The sequence below is a fragment of the Stenella coeruleoalba genome (genome assembly GCF_951394435.1).
Source record: "Stenella coeruleoalba genome assembly, chromosome: 15".
NCBI classification, from domain to species: domain Eukaryota; kingdom Metazoa; phylum Chordata; class Mammalia; order Artiodactyla; family Delphinidae; genus Stenella; species Stenella coeruleoalba.
The window spans coordinates 60,953,922-60,975,042 of record NC_137161.1 but is presented as its reverse complement, the minus strand read 5'-3'; the positions used below and the strand labels follow the sequence as shown (position 1 = coordinate 60,975,042).

The window sequence follows — 21,121 nt, the reverse complement described above, 5'->3', positions numbered from 1 at the left end:
TGTACCACAACTACTGAGCCCACGTGCCACAACTACTGAAGCCCGCACGTCTAGAGCCCGTGCTCCGTAACAAGAGAAGCCACCACAGTGAGAAGCCCGCGCACCGCAATGAAGAGTAGTCCCGGCTTGGTGCAACTAAAGAAAGCCTGCTTGCAGCAACAAAGACCCAACACAGACAAAAAAAAACAAAAAAGTTTTTTTTAAAAAAATCCACATTTTATAAAATTTTTCTATTTATTTGTTAAAATAAAAGTGACACATGCACATAAAAAAGGACATTAAAAAAAAGGTGAGGGCTTCCCTGGTGGCACAGTGGTTGAGAGTCCGCCTGCCGATGCAGGGGACACGGGTTCGTGCCCCAGTCCGGGAAGATCCCACATGCCGCGGAGCGGCTGGGCCCGTGAGCCAAGGCCGCTGAGCCTGCGCGTCCGGAGCCTGTGCTCCGCAACGGGAGGGACCACAGCAGTGAGGGGCCCGCGCAACGCCAAAAACAACAACAACAACAACAACAACAACAACAACAACAAAAAAGGTGAAAGATATTTTCTTAGATCAGTGTCCCTAGGCAAAAGAAACAAAAGTAAAAATAAACACATGGGACCTAATCAAACTTAAAAGCTTGTGCACAGCAAAGGAACGATCAACACAATGAAAACACAACCTATGGACTGGGAGAAAATATTTGCAAATGATGCGACCAACTATATCCATAATATACAAACAGCTCATAAAACTCAGTATCAAAAAAAAATCAAACAACCCAATCAGAAAATCGGCAGAAGACCTAAATAGACATTTCTCCAAAGAAGACATACAGATAGACAACAGGCACATGAAAAGATGTTCAACATCGCTAATTATTAGAGGAATGCAAATTAAAACCACAATGACCTCACACTGGTCAGAATGGCTATCATCAAAAAGTCTACAGGGGGCTTCCCTGGTGGCGCAGTGGTTGAGAGTCCGCCTGCCGATGCAGGCGACGCGGGTTCGTGCCCCGGTCCGGGAAGATCCCACATGCCGCGGAGCGGCTGGGCCCGTGAGCCATGGCCGCTGAGCCTGCGCGTCCGGAGCCTGTGCTCCGCAACGGGAGAGGCCACAACAGTGAGAGGCCCGCGTACCGCAAAAAAAAACAAAACAAAAAAAACCAAAAAAAAAAAACCAAAAAAAAAAGTCTACAGGGAATTCCCTGGTGGTCCAGTAGTGAGGACTCTGCTTTCACTGCTGAGGGTTCAATCTTAGGGAACTAAGATTCCATAAGCTGCACGTCGTGGCCAATAACAACAACAACAAGTCTACAAATAATAAATGTTGGAGAGGGTATGGAGAGAAGAGAACCCTTGTACAATGTTGGTAGGAATGTAAATTGGTACAGTTGCTATGGAAAACATTATGGAGGTTCCTTAAAAAAACTAAAAACAGAGTAACCATGTGATTCAGCAATTCCACTCCTGCATATGTATCTGGAAAAAATGAAAACACTATTCCAAAAAGATACACGCACCCCAAAGCCAAGATATGGAAACAACCCAAGTGACAATCAAGACGACTGATTTAAGAAGATGTGGTACATACAGGATTAACAGATACAAACTACTATAAAAAACAGATAAGCAACAGGATTTACTGTATAGCACAGGGAACTATATTTAGTAGCTTATAATAACCTATAATGGAAAATAATCTGAAAAAATATATGACTGAATCACTTTGCTATACATCTGAAACTAACACAACATTGCAAATCAACTATACTTCAATTAAAAAAAAGTGAAAGTCAGTCCATCCCACCAGAGACCTCCAGTCCTCCTCCATAAAGGTAACCACTATTAAACTTCTATGGCTCTAGAGAATGTTTCGTGAATATTCTGGCAATGTTAAGTATAAAATATGCAAAGGAAATACACGCGGAGGCATCATACCATTCACACAGTTCAATAATCTGCTTAAAGAAAAAACCACCCATGAAATCCAGCTCATTCTTCTTTCTGGTTATCTTAGTGGCTGTATCTAACATATGGATGTGTCAATCATATACATTTAAGTGTCTAGATTTCCTGCTATTATTGTTATTAGTAACAATGCTGCAGTGATTATCTTCATTTTGTGTCATCGTGTGTGTATGTATAAACACTTAAAGATATATATATATACACACACATATATATACACACACACTTAAAATACACACACACACACACACACTGAAAATTTTGATAGGGACACTTTGCAATCCAAATGGTTGTACCAATCTATATCCCCACTTACAAGGCAAGAGAGAGGACCTTTTTGCTCATCCCTTCCTCATAATATACATCATCATGCTTTAAGGTAATTTTAAATTCAGAACCAAAGATCACTTACTCTTACCTAAGGCTATCAGCAATATTATGCCAAAGTAATAGTAAAATTTCAAATAACTATTAAGCAGTAAGGGACCAATAGATATCAAAAGAATTAGTGAGAGTGATGGGGCTGGGTTTTTGACTGAATGCAGAGATATTTACAGTGGTTGTCATAAGCTCAGGTTAAGCTTTCTCTTGTAAACCACATATTTATTTATAAATTTGGTAGAATTCTTCTCATGTTCCAGGACAGAAACCTAATAAGCTTAAGACTTCTCATTCTTTTTTCTTCAATTCCAACACAGCTGAGAGATGTAATAGACAGATTTGAGAAATACTTAGAACAAAATCAACACTATGTGCTGAGGGACTGGATGTTGTGTTTGAAGGAAAAAAGATAAAGATGATGCCTGGGTTTCTGGCTTAAGCACGTGGGTGGGCCACTGACTGAATAAAGAATACATCATGGCCATTTACGGAGTTCAGTCTTGGACGTGTCTGAATTAGAAGCTGAGATGTCAGAGCGACAACTGGCTCTACGGGTCCAGATTTCAGAAGGTAGCTCTTGGCAGGAGGCTAAAATTTGGAAGTTGTCACTTATGTAGTACTTGAAGCTATGGGAGTTTGCCAAGGTAGAGAATATAGAAAGAGGAGGCAACAACAAGAAGCACAGGACCAAGTTCCTAGGAAATCCAACAATTAAAAGCCCATTTTTATAGGTCAGATGGGGATGAAGGTCCAAAAAAGGAAGTGAGAGGAAGCTGCCTAAGGAGGAGGAGGAGCCTGGAGAGTGTGTATAAAAGTGTTTCTAGAAAGGGGTCACGACCAACTGGGTCCGATGCTGCTGTTGTAATACATGAAGGAGCTGCTTTTTGGAGTGATGGATGGAAACCAGGCTGGAAGAGGTTAGGGAGGGGTAAGAGTAAGAATGATAGTAATGGAAACAATGCTTTCAAGATGTTGCCCAGGGGGCTTCCCTGGTGGCGCAGTGGTTGAGAGTCCACCTGCCGATGCAGGGGACACGGGTTCGTGCCCCGGTCCGGGAAGATCCCACATGCTGTGGAGCGGCTGGGCCCCTGAGCCATGGCCGCTGAGCCTGCGCGTCCGGAGCCTGTGCTCCGCAACGGGAGAGACCACAACAGTGAGAGGCTCGCGTAGCGCAAAAAAAAAAAAAAAAAAAATGTTGCCCAGGAAGGTAGGAGAGAGGCAAAAGCTTGAGGGGTGTGGAACTTCAGGTTGGAACATACTTGAACAGGTTTACAAGCGATGAAGAGCGAGAGAGAAAAGGGGAGGGGAGAGGAGGGAGAGAATGGGAATGAATGAATGAGAATAAAGGAGAGAATAAGAGGTAGCAGATCCCTTGAAGGGGAGGGGATTCAGAGCAAACAAGAACAACCTTGTTAAGAGACACTTCCTCTATCATGACAGGAAGGCAATGAGGATTGGATACAGCTGCAGAGAGGTTTATAGATGTGGTCTGGGACGTCCAGAGAGTTCCCAGATGATGGCTCTTATTTTCTCAGAGAAGGAGGAAGAAAGGTCATCTGTTCAAAGTGAGATGAATGAAGGAAACGTCAGTTTTGAGGCTAGTGAAGGAGATTTGAAATAATCATTGCAGACTGCGAAGAACAAGTTGAAAAGAGAAACATGGTTATTTTGTCTTGACATGCTCCAACTAATAATGGCAACAGCTTGGGGGAGAGAAGTCAGTTAGGAAATGGCGAGTCACTCACTGGCTGTGAACGATATCATTTCATCAGAGAAAAAGACCACAAGATACAAAATCAGAACATTTCGCAGTTCTTTCTCAAGCTCATTATATACAATTTTAGTTAAGAACAGTTGCAGGCCAGCAATTCCACTTCTAGGTGAACTGAAAAGAAGTTAAAACAGGTACTCAAACACACACATGTACACCCATGTTCACAGCAGCACTATTCACAACAGCCAAAAGGTGGGAACAGTCCAAATGTCATCAAGAGATGAATAAACAAATCCTGGTCCATCCATACAGTGGAATATTATTCAGCCATAAAAAGAAATCAAGTACTATATAAGCCCCAACATGGATGAACTTGAAAAACATTACGCTAAGTAAAAGACGCCAGATGGCAAAACATCATATATATGATTCCATAGATGTGAAACATCCAGAATTGGTAAATACACAGAGACAGAGCTCAGATTGGTGGCTACCTGGAACTGGGGGGAAGTCACTGCTTAATGGCTACAGGGTTTTTTCTTGGGCTGATGAAAATGTCCTGGAACTAGACAGAGGTGTACTTGCACAACACTGTGAATACATTAAATGCCCCTGAATCGTTCACTTAAAATGGTTAATTTTATGTTGTGTGAATTTTACCTCAATAGAAAAAATGGAACAGTTGGCAGAGCAACTGACTTTAAGACACTGATTACTCAAGAATCAAATTTCTTATTTCCCACCCATCGCTAGCTAGCCCCCCTCACCATCATAATTCCGTTAACCACCAACGGTTACTTCATCTTTTAAGGATTTGATAACTACAATAACAGCTATATATTATATTTCCTGTCACACCAAATTCTAGGTTTTGTTGGTTTTTGGGGGGCCTCTAATTCCCCTTCTAAATCTCATCCTTATACTCTAGCACCTTCTACAATGCTCACCATATAGAAGTTTTAATAAACATGTTTTACTTAATTTTGTACGGTATACTTACAAGTATATAACTGAGTTACTATTTTCTGAGGAAAAAGAATTCTAGCCAAGTTTAAGAATAAATCACCAAGAAGATTTTGTATGGGCAAGTGATTATCATGGGACAGAACCAACACTTGTCTTGCTTAGTTGTATGAATTTGAGGTTTCAGATATTTCTGAATTGATGTTGGTGGTAGAACAGAAGACAAAATCTAATTATATTGTTTTGAAGGGTAAAAGAAGACTGAAAAAGGGAACACTAAGGGCAAAGGAGTAAAGAAGAGCATGAAAGACTGGTAGACAGTAATTTATTTTCATCTCCATTTACAGTTAATGTGAAATTTAGGCTGCATTAGAGAAGCGTACAAACACTTAAGCACTCTCATAGATGATAAAAAGTAGCAACCGAAGATTACAGACTTTTGGTTGTATTTTCAGGGGTCTGATTTGCCAATTACAAAATAAGGTTCTTCTTCAAGTAATTTAAAATAATGAAATGCAAAGAGGCCAAAAATAAAATGGTGGTGTGTCCTATAAGAGCCATGCTATCTGCGCTCATTAAGCAAACTCCCGTCAACACTCCTGTCTGAAGCAAAAGCAGAGTTAACACAGTACGCACATAAATCTAAACCTCTGATACCACCGAGCGCAAAGGGCGTTCTGATCAGGAATTTTTATATTATGATTATTTTCCATTTAGGAAAAGGAGAGACAACATTAAGTTAATTTTAAAAAACTGTGCAAATCAGTGTTTGAAAGTTAGGTCTTAGACTACCTAGGAAATACTGCCTTTCATCCAGTATCAGAAAGTCTACTGCATCCTTTGACGTCCACTGGGGTGAGGGGTGTGGGGGAAGAGGCAGGTGATACAAACTGTGGAATTCTAAACCACTGTCCCTTGCTGGTAGGGAGGTCACAGTCAAGAATGCAGCATTCACCCTCTATTAGGAATTAAAGAGCAAAAATGAAGTAAAAACTAAAAATGCTAGCAGTCCAGGCTAATGCACTGTAGGTTTCCTGCATTAATCTGCACCATGAGGTCAGGAAGACAATGTTTTCAACACTCAGCCCTTGGAAATTTACAGGTACTTTGATAACTCTCTGGTTGGCTGCTGCTTCTGTTTCCATGGAAACAGGCTGCTAAAAATGGGCCATGTTTCTTTAAACTGATCATACCTTCACACAAATTCCCCTCTCCTTTTTGTCAAAAGTTGGAATGAATTAAGTATGCTTCTCATGGTATGACAACGTGATATCAAGCCAGGGGACCTGGTACAGAATGGCAGGGACAACGTTAGCCTGTGGCAGACATACAGAAAGATATTGTACATACCTATGTACATCTAAAAAAATCTCACTTGGTTAAAACGCAGTGGAAATAAATTACACAGTGGAATAAATTGAAGTATAACACAAATAATAGGCACTGCAAAAGTAAAATCATCCACTTAATTGCCTGATCACCAGCAATGTAAAGAGGTTTAAAAAAAACTTGATTTGTTTTTTCAGACAATTAATTTTTAATCTGTAGGACCATGCTGGTTCTATACCTGAATGTCTAGATTTCTTAACCCTCCATGTTTCCAAAAGAAGATAACGTTTATTTTTCTTATTTGGGGGGTAATCAAAAAGTCTATGTTTCACTGCTGCATTAGAATTTCAGTGTGCAGGCATAGGCAGAGGTGCTGACACTTTTTTTTTTAAATCTTTATTGGAGTATAATTGCTTTACAGTGTTGTGTTAGTTTCTGCTGTATAACAAAGTGAATCAGCTATACGTATACATATATCCCCATATCCCCTCCCTCTTGCGTCTCCCTCCCACCCTCCCTATCCCATCCCTCTAGGTGGTCACAAAGCACCGAGCTGGTCTCCCTGTGCTATGCAGCTGCTTCCCACTAGCTATCAGTTTTACATTTGGTAATGTATATATGTCCATGCCACTCTCTGACTTCATCCCAGCTTCCCCTTCCCCACTGTGTCCTCAAGCCTGTTCTCTACATCTGTGTCTTTATTCCTGCCCTGCCACTAGGTTCATCAGTACCGTTTTTTTTAGATCCCATATATGTGTGTTGTGCTGACAGCTTAAAGCTCTTTCCTAATCCCTCTAAATTGGGAAAATGTACGTTGTATAAAAGATTCTGAAATGCCTTAGGGTAAATTCCTAAGGCAGCTTCTCTGAATAAAAAGACAATTAACAATGAAACAGGAAAATAGTGGAATATTATTTACCTCCAGTTTTTCCCAGAATAGTAAGCACATGCTACTCTCTTGAGGTCATTTGATCCTGGCTCAATATCCTGGTTTTTCTTCCCATTTTGTGGATTCAGGAATGGGACACACACACACACACACACACACACACACACACACACACACACACACACACACAGTTGACTCTTGAACAACATGGCTTTGAACTGCACAGGTCCACTTACACGTGGACTTTTTTTTCAATAAATGCAGTACCTGTATTTTCATTTTACATATCTTTAACTAAGTGGGGGAAAAGTTTGTGTTTGATTAGAGATCACGATATGTGGAATCAAAAGAATTAGGGTCTGAGTCCTGATTTTACCCAAACCGTTTTGGTTTCCTGCCCTTGGTTGAGTCATCTGTCAATTCCTTTGTTTCTGAGGCAGAGAGAACAGTACTCAGATTTTTGACTGCGCATGGCAGGGGGGTGGGAGGCTGGCGCCCTTAACTCCCACGTTGTTCAACGTTATATATGTATACCTACACACACATGTGCCAATTTGCCCACAAAAACACAAGGAGAACAGTGAACTTGGGACACAACTTGTGTGCAATCCTAATGTCAGAGCAACTGTGCACGATGATGCAGATCAAAGGATGAGCTGCGTTGTTCAGGCCAATCGGGTGGGGATGGGGTGGGGATGGGTGGGCAGGCAGAGGCGTTCTGGGAGAGAACAGCTGTGGAGAGAGAGAGAAGTGGCACAGAGGCAGGGCCTCACTTGCTGAAGGCGGCCAGAGCGTAGGCGGAGATCAGCTGGGCAGCTCTATCTCTACTTGAGTAAAGATTCCTGCTGAGATTCTATTTGAGGAAGGGGACCTGGATAAGGGTGGGGCTGTGGTGAAACAGTGCTGTTGAGAAATGAAATATTTTTGAGGTAGAATTGACAGATTCGATAACCAGATTTGGTGACAGGCTATGAGGAGAAGGTCAAGGAAGCTATCAGGGATCACTCCCATTTTGGGTTCCTGCCGTGAGCTAATGGGGGGACGGAGGTGCCACTGACGGAGAGACAGGAAGCCCTGGAGGAATGTGTTTCATGGGAAGAAGTAAGGGGCCTACTGGAGCCGTCAGGGATGTAGATGACCGTGCAGGTCTGAAGCACAAGAGAGACGCCTGGCGCTCAGTCTGTGATCCTCACTCATTTGGACTAAAGCAGAGAGAGGTTTCTTCTGCCATGTCTTTTATGTGTGTGTATATTTTAACTTCTAAATGATCATTCAGTTTCCCACTGCAGGCTGTGAGCTCCCTGAATGCCATTGCTTATAGAGGTTTACAACCTCTAGAGTGATGCTGTGGAGAAGCACTCAAACTTCTGCCAAACAAAATGATTTCCAATAAAAAGTTAAATTACATAATTTCATCTCAAAGGCAGCATATACCCATTTTTAAAAGACACTGAATTACATCTGGGAAAAAGAATCTTCTACTTTTTCCTTCATACCTGTATGTTGTTTGAATTTATTTTAAGGACCGTATCGTACACTTCAAATTTATTTTTAAAAGACCCATTAATTTAGCAATACCTCACTTGTACAACACTTTCAGTTATGTAGAACACTGGCAGAAAACAAAGAAAGAAGAAATTCCCAAAGAAATAAAAATAGATGCTGCAAAGTTCACGTGCTTTACTTACAGAAGAAGGCTCGGTAGCATTCTCTATTTTAACTGCTTATTTGTCTGCTTCTCCCAGTATGACTCAATAAATCTTAATTGAATCAACAACACAATCACGATTCCACTATTACATTTTGTTTATTTGTTGCTTACTTGGAAGATTAGAAGCAGCAGGTCAGAAAAGCGAAAAGCAGCCGAACGTGGCAGATGACAAAAATCAAATAATAAACAATGATTCTAGTAATCCAGTAATGATCTAGGGATCATTCTGTGCATGGGCAAACAGTTTTATACACCTCAACAATGACTTAAGGCACCAATGCATTACATTTTGGGTTAGCCATTAATTTATAATTGAATTTTAAATTATATCTGAAGGTAACAGTTCAAACTGTATTGTTTAAGAAGGCAGAGAGGGGTATAATATTCTTCAAAAACTTATTGCATAATAGTAATGTATCTTTGAGATGCAGGGCACTGGGAGTGAGGTATAAAAATCATCCAAACAATGACAGTATCTCCAAGAAATATTATGGTCTAATAGTGAAGATAGTACAGACACATACTACAGTAGCAAAAGGTGACATGCCATAAAAAGATGCAGAGCAAGTTACTGGGAGTATATGATAGAGAAGGAATTATTTTTAGCTGATAGGATCAGGTGACTTTCTTTAGGAAGTGGCACAGGGACTGGGTTTCAAGAGACTCTGGACCTGCAAAGCTGGGGTGAGCAGCTTTCCAAGAGAACGTCCAGCAGTGATGGAAATGGTTTATAATCTGCATGGTTCTATACAGAAGCCACTAACCAGGTGTGGCGTCTGAGTAACTGAAATGTGGAGAATGTGGCTGAGGAGGTAGATTTTAAAAAATTTTACTTCATTTTTAATGATTTTAAATGTAAATCTGAACAGCCATGTGAGGCTAATGGACAGTGCAGGTAGAGTATGTATGAGATAATCTGTCACTTAGAAAAGTTTTGGTGCTTTAATAAAGGTATTTATTTAGTCTATTTTCCCTAGGTTGAACTGCTCAGAATATCTCAGACAAATGTGCATTTTTTCCATACATAGATCTCCTATAGCCATGTCCCAGCGCACCCCATTAACCCACTCCGCTGTCTATGATGCAGTCTGCCACAAACTTTCACATGCTTTATCACAACTGTTACTAGCCAGTCTACGACAGAATTGGGAATGTGGTTCCCCAAAGCAGTAGCTCTTCTCCCCACCAGCCACAGCTGAGCCACACAATAAAAGGAGCCCAGATCCCCGAGTCATTTCTTAGAGGACGGCTGACTAGGATAGCTGCCCAACCCACCTGGGACTATGTTTTGAGCAAGAAATGCGCTTTGATTGGTTAAAACACTGAGTTTGGGGGTTGTTTGTTAGAGCAGGTAGTTCAGTCAAAGTAATTAATACACAAGCCAGTTTTCTTTCTTTGGTGTTTCATCTTCACCATTAGAGAGCTCCGTATATCGAACATCAATTTTTCCTCTTTAAATTGATTTGCTACCATTTTGTCTTGGATAAATACGGGATATAACTAGCTGGTAGCACTGGCATTATGATTCATTATCTCAGTAACGCTTCATATTAAACCACTTATCTGAATTAAACATCTCAATTTATTTGATTTTTCCCCTCAAGTTTCATGATTATTAATTTGTAAGTTGTCAAGTCAGTGATGTGTAATATCCTTCAGTTGTTAGAACGAGAAATTAAATTTAAATCTCATCTGTGATGAGCCCTATTAAAAAATGTTCTAAACCTTTTGTGGATAAGTCAAAAGGTGAGATTCCCTACTGCTGCTTTGACAAAAGAAACCAGTCTAAGGAAAATGTTCTATTTTGAAGTTGATCAGAATTCATGACATTTGTTGCCATTTCTCACCTGAAGCAGAAAATAATTAAATTCTCCAACTATATATGTGGGTTGGTATTTATCAAAAAGTTTATATAAGCATTAACAAAACTGTGAGGAGATATGCTTTACTATCCAAAGAATTCTCTGGTATGTGGTGACAACTATTCACAGGCGGTTGACACTTGGAACATTTTTCCCTTAAACTTTCAACAGGTATTGCTAAATTTTCTTGCTAAGGTGTCACATAAACTTTGAAACCTATGATTATCTGCTTACAAAATCTGTTTTTCCCCCTAATAATAATTTCAGCTAATTAGCACTGTCAACAATAACAGGAATTCTAAAATGTCCCCAAAGAAGCAAGAACGAGAGCAACTACTTGAGAAGCAGAGGTCGACCTCCCACCCCTCGCAGCAGACACCATCACGAACGCCAGAGACCTGGCTGTGTCGCTACGATTAGAATGGAATGGACCAAAATCTATTCTTCCCTCATTACCTGAAAACTTTTGATTCAGACACTGCCACAAATGAGTGGAACATCAAATATTATTTATGTGAAAGGTAGTACTTTAAATTAGTATCCCTTAACATGAGGCATAAACCACAGACATGACTAAATAGTCAGAAATTTGTCTTTTGACAAGACAGCATAGGATCTAATTAGACTCTGGGGCATTTTAGTGTTTGAACATTGCTGCCGTATCAATAAGCTTTCACAGATTAATAAAACTGACATATGACCCAGGACCTAGCAGCAGAAGAAGCTCAGCAGTGGCCTGTCCCAAGAGTCTGATAAGGTCACCACTGGTGCTCATCTGCAGGCAGTGACTGTGACACACTGAATTCCAGGAGTTCAACCCTGCAAAGGAACGTAGTCATTTTCGGAGGACACCAAGGAAAAAAAGTAGCTTTCTGCAAAATTTCTCCTATTTTTTCTGTTCTAATTAAACTCAGGTCTAATCCTCTTTCGGTGTCACTACCTTTGAGGTACAGATCACCTTTGATATCTCTCTTTTTTTTTTTCCCCCCCTCAGCCCTATCGCTAGCAAAAAATAAGTAGACATACAGTCTGTTGAGATAGAAAGCGAAGCCTAGTTCAGTGCAACTGTGGTGAGGTAGATGAATTTTATCATCCAGTCATTTCTGTGGAGTGTTTAAAAATATGAAAGTTCTCTCCCTGTACACCTCTTTATACTGATGAATTTACATGACAGCAAGATATGTAAGTACTTCTCTACTTTGCCAATATACACAAGATTTTAAAAATTAAATTTTAAATAGAAAGGAAAAGTAACAAAGGGTTAAAAAAATTAGAAGAGGGGTGGCAAACTGGCATGAAACTGGGTATCTCATAAAGACACTATGAAGTAGGTATTGTTTATCTTCATTGTACAAAGGAGGAAATTAAGGCTCAGAGCAGTGAACTTGTCTAGGGTCACAGAGCTAGAAAATGGGATTTGATCCCAAGTATATCTCACTTCAGAGTCCATGCTCTTGCTTTGTGACATTATACTACAGCACATGTATAAATTCAAAGCATGGTCACAACTGTTAGGGAAAGAATCGATACATTACGTAATCATCTCAAGGCAGTTTTGCTGTTCCTGTTGATAATTCTCCTACCCTGTTTTTATATTTTTAATTCTTGCTCTCTACACTCGTTATCATACTGTTGTTGTAACATCTTTTTATTTCTCCAATTGCATTTTCCTCCACTTTTCCCGGTTTTTCAAGTAGCGTAAAAATTGTTAAAAATTTATGATGTTAATAGGAGCTTAACACTAGAACTTGACTTAAATGATATATAGATAATCCCCTTTTTAAGTTACTGATTTAAAAAAATTAAGTTCTCCTCAGTGAGTCTCTAGAACGTGCCCTAGAAGCTCTACCGGTGTTGATTTTACGAGAGTCTACAAGAAGACCTGCAGCGCACAAGCGGGGGCAACCCCGCTGTCTGGTTCCTGGCAGCAGCTATTGATACTTCATTGTGTGTCCTTTGTTTCCATCTACATGTTTGTTTCAACCAGTACCCAAAAGAAGTTCAACTCCAATAAGAAAACAACTATCGTTCCTTCTTCTTATTGTTTAAATATGCAACGATCCGTCACCACATTCTCCTTTTCTAAATGTATGAAAAAGAAAAGAAGGAATATCATTTTGGAAGAAGCTCAGACTGCTGCTTGGGCAGACAACTGTATTTACTGTCTGGGTCTCCAGAAGACGAGGAAGAGCCGGTGGAGAGGTGAGGGGGCAGCTGATGGTTATTGTGGGGAGTTTTCCTCCCAAAGAACACTAGAAAATCAAATTTCAAATTAAACAAGCATCGAGAGGGGTGACTTTCATATCTCAAATTCAGAAAAAACTTATTCTCTGAAGATTCTGAATTTCTTACTCCATGGTCCCTGGTCTCCAGCTGCTGTAGTAAAGCACACTGGGCACTGGTCTTGCCACACTTCAGTGTACCAGGACACAGGACAGCAGTGCCCAGAACTTTGGACATTTTTCTTAAATCAGCCAGGGAGGTACCTGCGTGGTGGCCACTAACAATCACTGACAGCATTCTTAAGCTTACTCTTTGCTTTGTTAAAAAACGACAAAACTACGCAATGTGCCTAAAAAACAAAACAAAATGATGGTGCAATGTGCATTATAACCAATTAAACCAATCATTTAAGGATACAATTAAGAAAGAGCTAGCTACCTTCCTGCTTTTAAACAATAAAAACCATAAACATGTTAATTGGAAAAAGAAATCATTTCCCTGGAACTACGTGTTCCTCAATGTAAAAGAAGCAGGGTTCTGCATAACACTGAAAAGGAAATGGCCTCTCCTAAAGTGAGGTGGGGGGAAGCAAAAAAATTAGAGGACATGAGAAAATCGACAGAACAAACCTGGCAGGATTTCACCGAAATGAGGACTGGCTTCGTAAGTCCCCTTACTCTATCAGTTACTGCCACCTCCCTGGAGTCCTATCAGTGAATGAATCTTCAGAAAGGGCTACCAAGAACAGTATTAAGCTTTCATTTCAAAGAACTTAGAGCGTGTAAGGTACGTGAGTGGAGAGAGAGCAGACACACGGCATGGGAAGCAGACACACACGCTCAGCCTGGTTGATGAGAGTATGAATTTGGCAGTTCTGCCCCTGTCCACAGACAGACTGACCTTCCTTGAGACTTTTCTGGTTGCTCCCTTCAAGGCATTCCTTTTCTTTTAGTGGCTCGAAATCGCCAGCAGCTAAAATCTCCGGGAAGCCCTGTTGCTGCTTCTTGGAGCTATCGATCATGGTGAGAGGCTTCTGGAGACAGGCAGCATCAAGCAAGAGAAAAACTCAGTCTGCCAAACAGCAGAGGCCAGCGCTCGGAATCCTCTGGTCCCGGGGTCCTGGGTGGCTCCTCACAATACCCCGATCACTGGGCAATTATGTCTTCAAGCAGCTGAAGGAGCCGTTACCCTTTAGCTGCCAGCTGGACCTGCGAATCGACTCCTGCTGCTGGAAGCCCGAAACTCTCTCCCACGTTGGGAGGCAGAGGCACGGAAGCACGATGATGCTGAAATCCCACCCCTTTTCCCAGCCAGCCCAGCTTCCCCCGCACTGGGGACTTCAATCTGCAGTTTGATGGTCCGCGTCATCTGACAAACACTGACTCAAGCAGTTAAAAATAAATCCTCTAGTTGTTAAAAGACAAGACTTTGCTGATACCTAAGAAGACAAATTGCTGCCTGTGGTCTCTCTCCGGCTCTCTATAAACACAGCCACAGGCTGTGGAAATACTTTCTATCAGCCAGCCAAGCACATCCATTACTCATTAAGTTCTCCAGCTAAACAAACGGCGGTCTAAAGCACCCGAAGGAAGAGGGTCTTATCTTAGCAGAGGCACCACACTGAATAAACATGTTACTAGCATATCTGGATAAAAACAGAAGCATGTCACCACCACACTGCTTTCGTGGTGTGCTTTTTGCCGTTGCCGGCTCTCCCAGCCACAGCCGGTTCTCTCTGTCACAGGGAATGACCGTAACTGCAGCTCTCTGCCTTCGCCAATGCAGACCCGGGCGGCAGTTTTCCTTTGTGCCACTAGTCGGCCGAGAGAGTTAACATCGCCATGATTGTGCTAAGGAAGAAAATCTCCTCCCCTGTATTAAAGGCAGACACTGAGAGCTTCTAGTTCATAACAGGTTCCACCAGCAAGCAGCCAAGTTTAATTTCACGTGAGCTATCAACGGGCACCGTTTCCCCAGGTCACCTGGCCGCCCACTAGGCACAGGGACGCTGCCTGAAGGAAATGTGCAGGTAAGGCAACTCCAGGCAAAGTGGAAATGCCTGCTTTCCTACACACCAAACATCTATCTGTCTACCGCTGTAGCCAAAAGAATCTGATTTTCATGGTTTGAAGTATGCTCCTTTGCAAAGAGGTCCCATAAAACCCATTAGAGGTTGTAAGCACAGGAGACTGAATCCTCCCTCCATGACAGATCTGCTTTTGCTTTGTTCACTTTTTAAATAATCAACATCTAACAGAATGCCTGGAATATTAGGGAGTTCTCAACAAATACTTGTTGCATGACTAAGTGAATGAATGAAAGCAGAAGATAATACTCAGAGCTCTTCTTTTGATAATTACTCAGAGTTCTAAAGAAGTCCTAGGTCAGTGACCAAGAGTCACTAATTTTTAGATGAACAGCTATGTGTTCTTTAAAGGAAGCACATTTTCTCTTTAAAAGAAAATACACGCATGCACTTTGAATGTGCATGTGACATGATCCTTTTGTGGGATAAAGAAAGGCTTACATTTTTACAGCCAGAAAAACCAATATTCTCTTCAACATATAACAGAGATGGGGACTGGATGAAGATTCTTTCCTTTGTCCCTGCTTCCAAGGCTGGTGTGCACTACATCTGTGCTGTTCTAGAAAGATAGTTATCTATCCTTCTCCAGCATCTCTCAAGAATGGGATTACACAACACACGACATGCTTCTTGTCAACTGAAATTCCTTCTGAGGCGATTTAAGTCCATCGTTGGTAGTCTAAACCCCTGCAGGAACAAACTGCGACAACCTTAACACACTTCTCAAAAAACGCCCTCAAATGCTCTGCTACTACTTCTGATCCTAAGGCCTCCATTCTTCTAAATTAACTGTTCCTACACCTTTAAAGGAGTAAGAAAAAACCCCATCATTTTCCGTGGACATTCTTTGGGTCGGTGTGCCGAAAGTTTTACCAAGTTTATCTCATTTAACCCCTAATAGCCCTTTGTGATCACTATGATTATTTGTACATTCTAGACATTCTACAGACCAAGACCAAAGTTACAGAGCCTGTAAGCAGCAGATCTGGAATTCAAACAACATCTTAGTTCTCCAAAGCCCACATCTTTTTTCTATGGCATTGCAATGCCTGCTGTCTTCTAAAACATGCTCCATTTCCACGCTTTAGTTTGATCTTGGGACAGGTTTAAGAGCAGAGACCATGACTTTCATTGCCTTCATGTAATTCTACTCCTGGTGAGGGAGAAGGAAGGCAACATAATCATACTAGAGTGCTTTTATGAAAGCAATTTAACTTTTCCTGAAATAATAACAATAGCAGCCAACTTTGTTTAGTGCTCTAAACAAAGTTGTAGTGCACAACACCGTCTAAGTGCTCTTCATATATTATCTCATTTATTCTGTTGACAGACCTGTGAGTTCAGTGTTGTTATCCTAATTTACAGATGAGAAAACTGAGGCACAGGAAAATCAAATATTTTGTCAGAGACCACATATCTCGTAAGTGGTGGCCAGGATTCCAAACAGGCAGCTTGGTTCCAGAGCCTACATTTTTAATTGCTTTGCAAAAAGAACAACAAAAACAATAAACCCCAACATTCTCCTTTTCAGGATGTTGTTTATAAAATTGTACCCAATTTTTTGGCCACAAGTTTAGAAACCTAAGTAAATCCAGAGCTACACCATCCATTTAAAAATTCTTTATTGGCCATGTGAATGTGTGTTTAGTATGTTAAAAAGTAATACAATTCTCTTTTAAGGATCCTCTGTAGTCTTATTATTTTTGTTTCTAATAAATATAAAAGATCTCAATAAGGAAACATTTTCTGGCTGTAGATTTGTATGAAAAGTCTTGCCTTTGTAGTTTTGAAAGGGAATAATAATTTCTCTAGTGGTGAATATGCCTAAAAGAACAATTTATTTTGCTATTTTAAAAATTCTGAAATAATTTCAAATTCAAAAAGCCTTTTTCCCCCGAACCATCTGCGAGAAGGCTCTGACACGATACCTCTTTACCCTAAGTGCTCTGGTTTATAATTCCTACAAACAAGGCTATTCTCCCACATAACCGCAATATGACCATCAATACCATGAAATTAACACTGATATATCATTGCCACCTAATCCACAGACCCCATTCAAGTTCTACCAGTTGTCCCGACAGCATCCTTTATAGCAGAAGGACCCAAAGCAGAATCACATATGGCACTGAGTTTTCAAGTCTCTTTAGTTTTCTTCCATCTTGAACAGTTAGTTCCTCAGTCTTTCTTGATATTTCTTTCCTTGACTTTTGAAGGTTACAGACTGGTTACTCGGTAGAATTACTCTCAGTTTGAGTTCGTTTGATGTGTCTTCGTGATTACATACCAGTCGTGGCAGGAATATCTTTGGCAGGAATACCACAGAAGCAATGTAGTGTGTTCTTTGCATCCCATCAGGTAGTGCACAAATTCAATTTGTCTCATAGCTGATGATGTTTAATTTATTAAAATGGTATTGGCCAGGTTTCTTCACTACAAAGTTAATTTTTCTCTTTGCAATTAATTATTTCATGGGGCTGAGCTATTTATTACTAGAATGACTCCAAATGATGATTTTGAAAATTCTATCATTCCTTCTACATTTATTAGTGGCACATCCTACTGTGAGAAAAAATTCTCTTTATTCAGTTTATGTTATCTGTTGATATCAGCATGGACTCACGACTCCTACTTCTTTCAATGGGTTATAACATGTTCCTATCATTATTTATTTTGATGCTCAAAAATAATTCAAATAATTCCAGGTTTGGCCAGTGGGAATCCCTTTGAGCCGGCTTCAGCGTCTTACTGTTCTGAGCACTTTGAGCACTTGCTTACTTTTCGGCATGAGATGTTCCAGGCTCGCCTTTTACTTTTCCTGCTCTGTTGAGAAACCAAGCTAGGTGTGCTCAATGCTACTTGGGTGTCACTGTTCCCAGGCCTCTTCTGTAGTCAGAGGTAGGAAATATGTGTGAGTTTATGTCTCTGTGTGTGTAAACACAAACATATTTACGTCTCTATTAACAGATGTAAATACAGACCTGTATTTAAGTATGTACATCTGTATTTATGTATATTGAAAACCATGAGTTCACCCCAATGCCTCCAATTCCAGTCCAACCCCACAGGGTCATTCTCAGTTTCTTTCTTTTCTATATTTGTAAACTCCTCCTCCTATAGTGAGAATCTTGTCCCATGGTCTCTGCCACCCCACTCATGGATACCCTGCCCACCCCATTACTGTCACTGCTGTGGCCAAACCCAAGGCAGATGTCTGCTCACCCACTGGCTCTGAAGCGTGGCACTGGACTGCTGCCCCCACTCCCACGGGGCAGCTGCCTTGCTCAGCCCCACATAATGTCTCTTGGATTGAATTAGGGCTGGAGGGAGGAAGGAGACCTGCCTTCTCTCCTGGTAGGAGAAGCCCAGAGTTATCATGTGAACTGCTTTCCAGTAGGTCTGCCCTTGTTCCTTATGTGCTACATCATCTTCAGTGGCACTTGGCTCTATTGTCACGAGTGGCGTTTAACGTCAGATGATAGGTGATTAAATTCACTTTGCCTCTGATAAATATGCTTCCACAGTGTTTGTGTCTACACTCAAAAGAGCTGTTTTAGTATGAAAGAGAGTACCATAAATCAAGTCAATTTTCCCACTACCCCAAGCATAGATATTTAATAAGCGTGAGAAAAACTGTATGGCTTGGAGACTAGGACAATCCAAGAAAGGCCTCAGGGAATCAAAACAGAAACAAACATGGCTCAAGGGAACTACACAAAAACCTGGCAGAGTCAATATACGTCTATAAAACTGCTGACAAGAAAGACTATCATTGTGAGGGTGCTGTGCTTCAGTAAGGAAAAACCTGAGGATGTTACCAACTGGGCAATGTTCCGCCAACGTAAAAATATTCAAAAATAATGAATAAAATAAAAGTAATAAATAAAATAATTAGTCACAGAATGCAAAGAGACTGCTAAATACTAAGTACTGTCTGTACTTCTCCTGCAGCATTCTGGACCTTGGGATCGAGGAAGATGCCCTTTTCTTTTTGCCTTCCACCTCTGGGTGCTTTGGAACAGGTCCTCAGGTGAACATTCACTGAAGAAGATGCCGGCACTTTGGGGCTTCCTTCACACAGTCTGAGCACAGTATTACAACATTTATGGAGTCATAGTCAGTCAGATTGGACGTATTTAGGGAGAAAAATTTCAGTCCAGGTTACACCTAAATTTTTTTCCTAAGGGTGTCATATTTTCAGTAAAATACATATTTGATCCTTAATTTTCTCCTTTTTAACATTACAAATGCCACTATAAAATATATCTTTAGACAATTACTAAATGGTATGGTAAATTCCAGTAATTTCATAATTATTAAGCCCAGTTTGATAATATTGATAATTTAAAATATTTTTTGTAAACAAGGACAAGTACAGAGTGCTATCTGTGAAATCAGACAGCATATCTTAAAAGTCCTTCATTTTTACCACTGTTTAAATACATGGATATTGAATAGTACTGCAGATATGAAGAGATTATGGAAACGACTGTTTCATGAGGAGGGATACATTTTTCTAACACTTCTAAGATAAGATTTTGAAAGAATATCAGTGATTTGAGCAACTAAGTATTGTAGCATAACCGAACACTACAACAGGGCCAAACAGGCTGAGAGTTGCGTTTGTGATCTGTGCTTATCATAATCTTTCATCCTAGAATGCAGAGGCACTGCCCTCCTGGGTTTGCCTTATCCTCTCTGAAGATGTGAACGGCAGACCTGGCAAGGTTTTTCAGGACTGAATTTGGACCATTAACACTTGGCTGATTAACCTCTGCTTACACTGAGGGGAGAGAGCTTCCTCTGGGGCGGGGCAAGCAGTGGGTGAGGCAGAGGACATGTTTCCTAGCTCTTCCTCAGGCGGGTCCTCACGTGACAACGGCACCACTCAATCGCAGCATTCTGATGGCATCTCAGTTACTGGTGTCCTTTGTCTTCTCCCCCCAACCCCAGATCTTTAGTACGGATAATCAAGAGACGAGAGGATACACTTTATCAGCTTTGAGAAAGTCATCCAAATCCTTTCTCTACTTCTAAGCCTGAGAGTTACTTATAAATGTATAAACACAGACAACTGGCTGGAAGATTTACAACCAAGAGCCTTCCTTAGATTATATTTCTTCAAAGCAGATTTCCTTGAATTCTGAGTTATGGACTATAAGGGAGAATGAAATGACTACAGCTTTGAGGGTTTAGCATAGATGGGAGGAGTGACACGTTAAGAGGATGGAGTCCTAGCGAAGACTGGAAGCACATCATCCAGTTACGACCAGTCTGATGCTGAGGTCAGCGCCTGTAACAAGGAGACTGACTACCATAGTGTTTCTCGACCTTTTTTACATCACAGCTCCTGACCCTTTTTAATATAATTTTTTAAAACATTTTCCATGAAATTTTAGCATCACAGATTTACTGTATTTATGTACTCTACGTGTATCTGTACATTATACATTAAAAAGATTTCTTTGCCTATACCCCAAGGGCCAATTTTCATTCCTGTTGAGAATGCTTAATTTACAAGAGGGAAAGCCAGTATTTCCTATTTTGTTGAGGAAAAAAATAATAAGATAATAAGAAAGAACTGTATGTAGGAAACCCTCAATGAGAAAAGAACAAATGTTCACCGTCTGTGATCATGGTTTTTAGATCACGAGTAAATTTAGCAGGATCTTGAGGATCTTCCTGACCCTCAGCAGCTCTGAGGGAAACACGTATCGATATTTGTTTTGTTAAAAGAGAAAGTGCAGCTCAGCTACGAAATGATGCGTTTTCAAGTCGCTCTGCTGGTGGACACATATCCTTAATCCTGGTTTTCTCACTCCAACATTCTTTTCACCAAAAGCAAAAGCCTGTGGGTTTTTTTTTTCCTGTTTACTAAATTGTCATGTGATTTTCAGAGGCATGTATTTAAGAAAAATTGGTAATTTAATTTCAGCGGGATGTAAGATCACAGATGGATTTTATGAAGGTTAGAGCCAGGATGGTTTTGCGGAAGGAATACAACTTCAGGG

The 21,121-nt window shown here is 40.6% G+C and overlaps 1 protein-coding gene across 12 annotated transcripts in view; it reads right to left on the bottom strand.

Moving 5' to 3' along the window:
- The window catches only part of MRTFB (myocardin related transcription factor B), a 201,881-nt gene that overhangs the window by 62,026 nt on the left and 118,734 nt on the right, over positions 1-21,121 (bottom strand). The window contains exon 1 of one of the 12 annotated variants that reach the window (XM_079944210.1): positions 13,925-17,307. The exons of the other annotated variants lie outside the window; for them this stretch is intronic. Coding sequence (XP_079800336.1) covers positions 13,925-14,045 — 121 coding nt within the window. The 5' untranslated portion in view covers positions 14,046-17,307. Of the gene's footprint in view, positions 1-13,924; positions 17,308-21,121 lie in introns of those variants that run through there. 12 annotated transcript variants of the gene reach the window in all.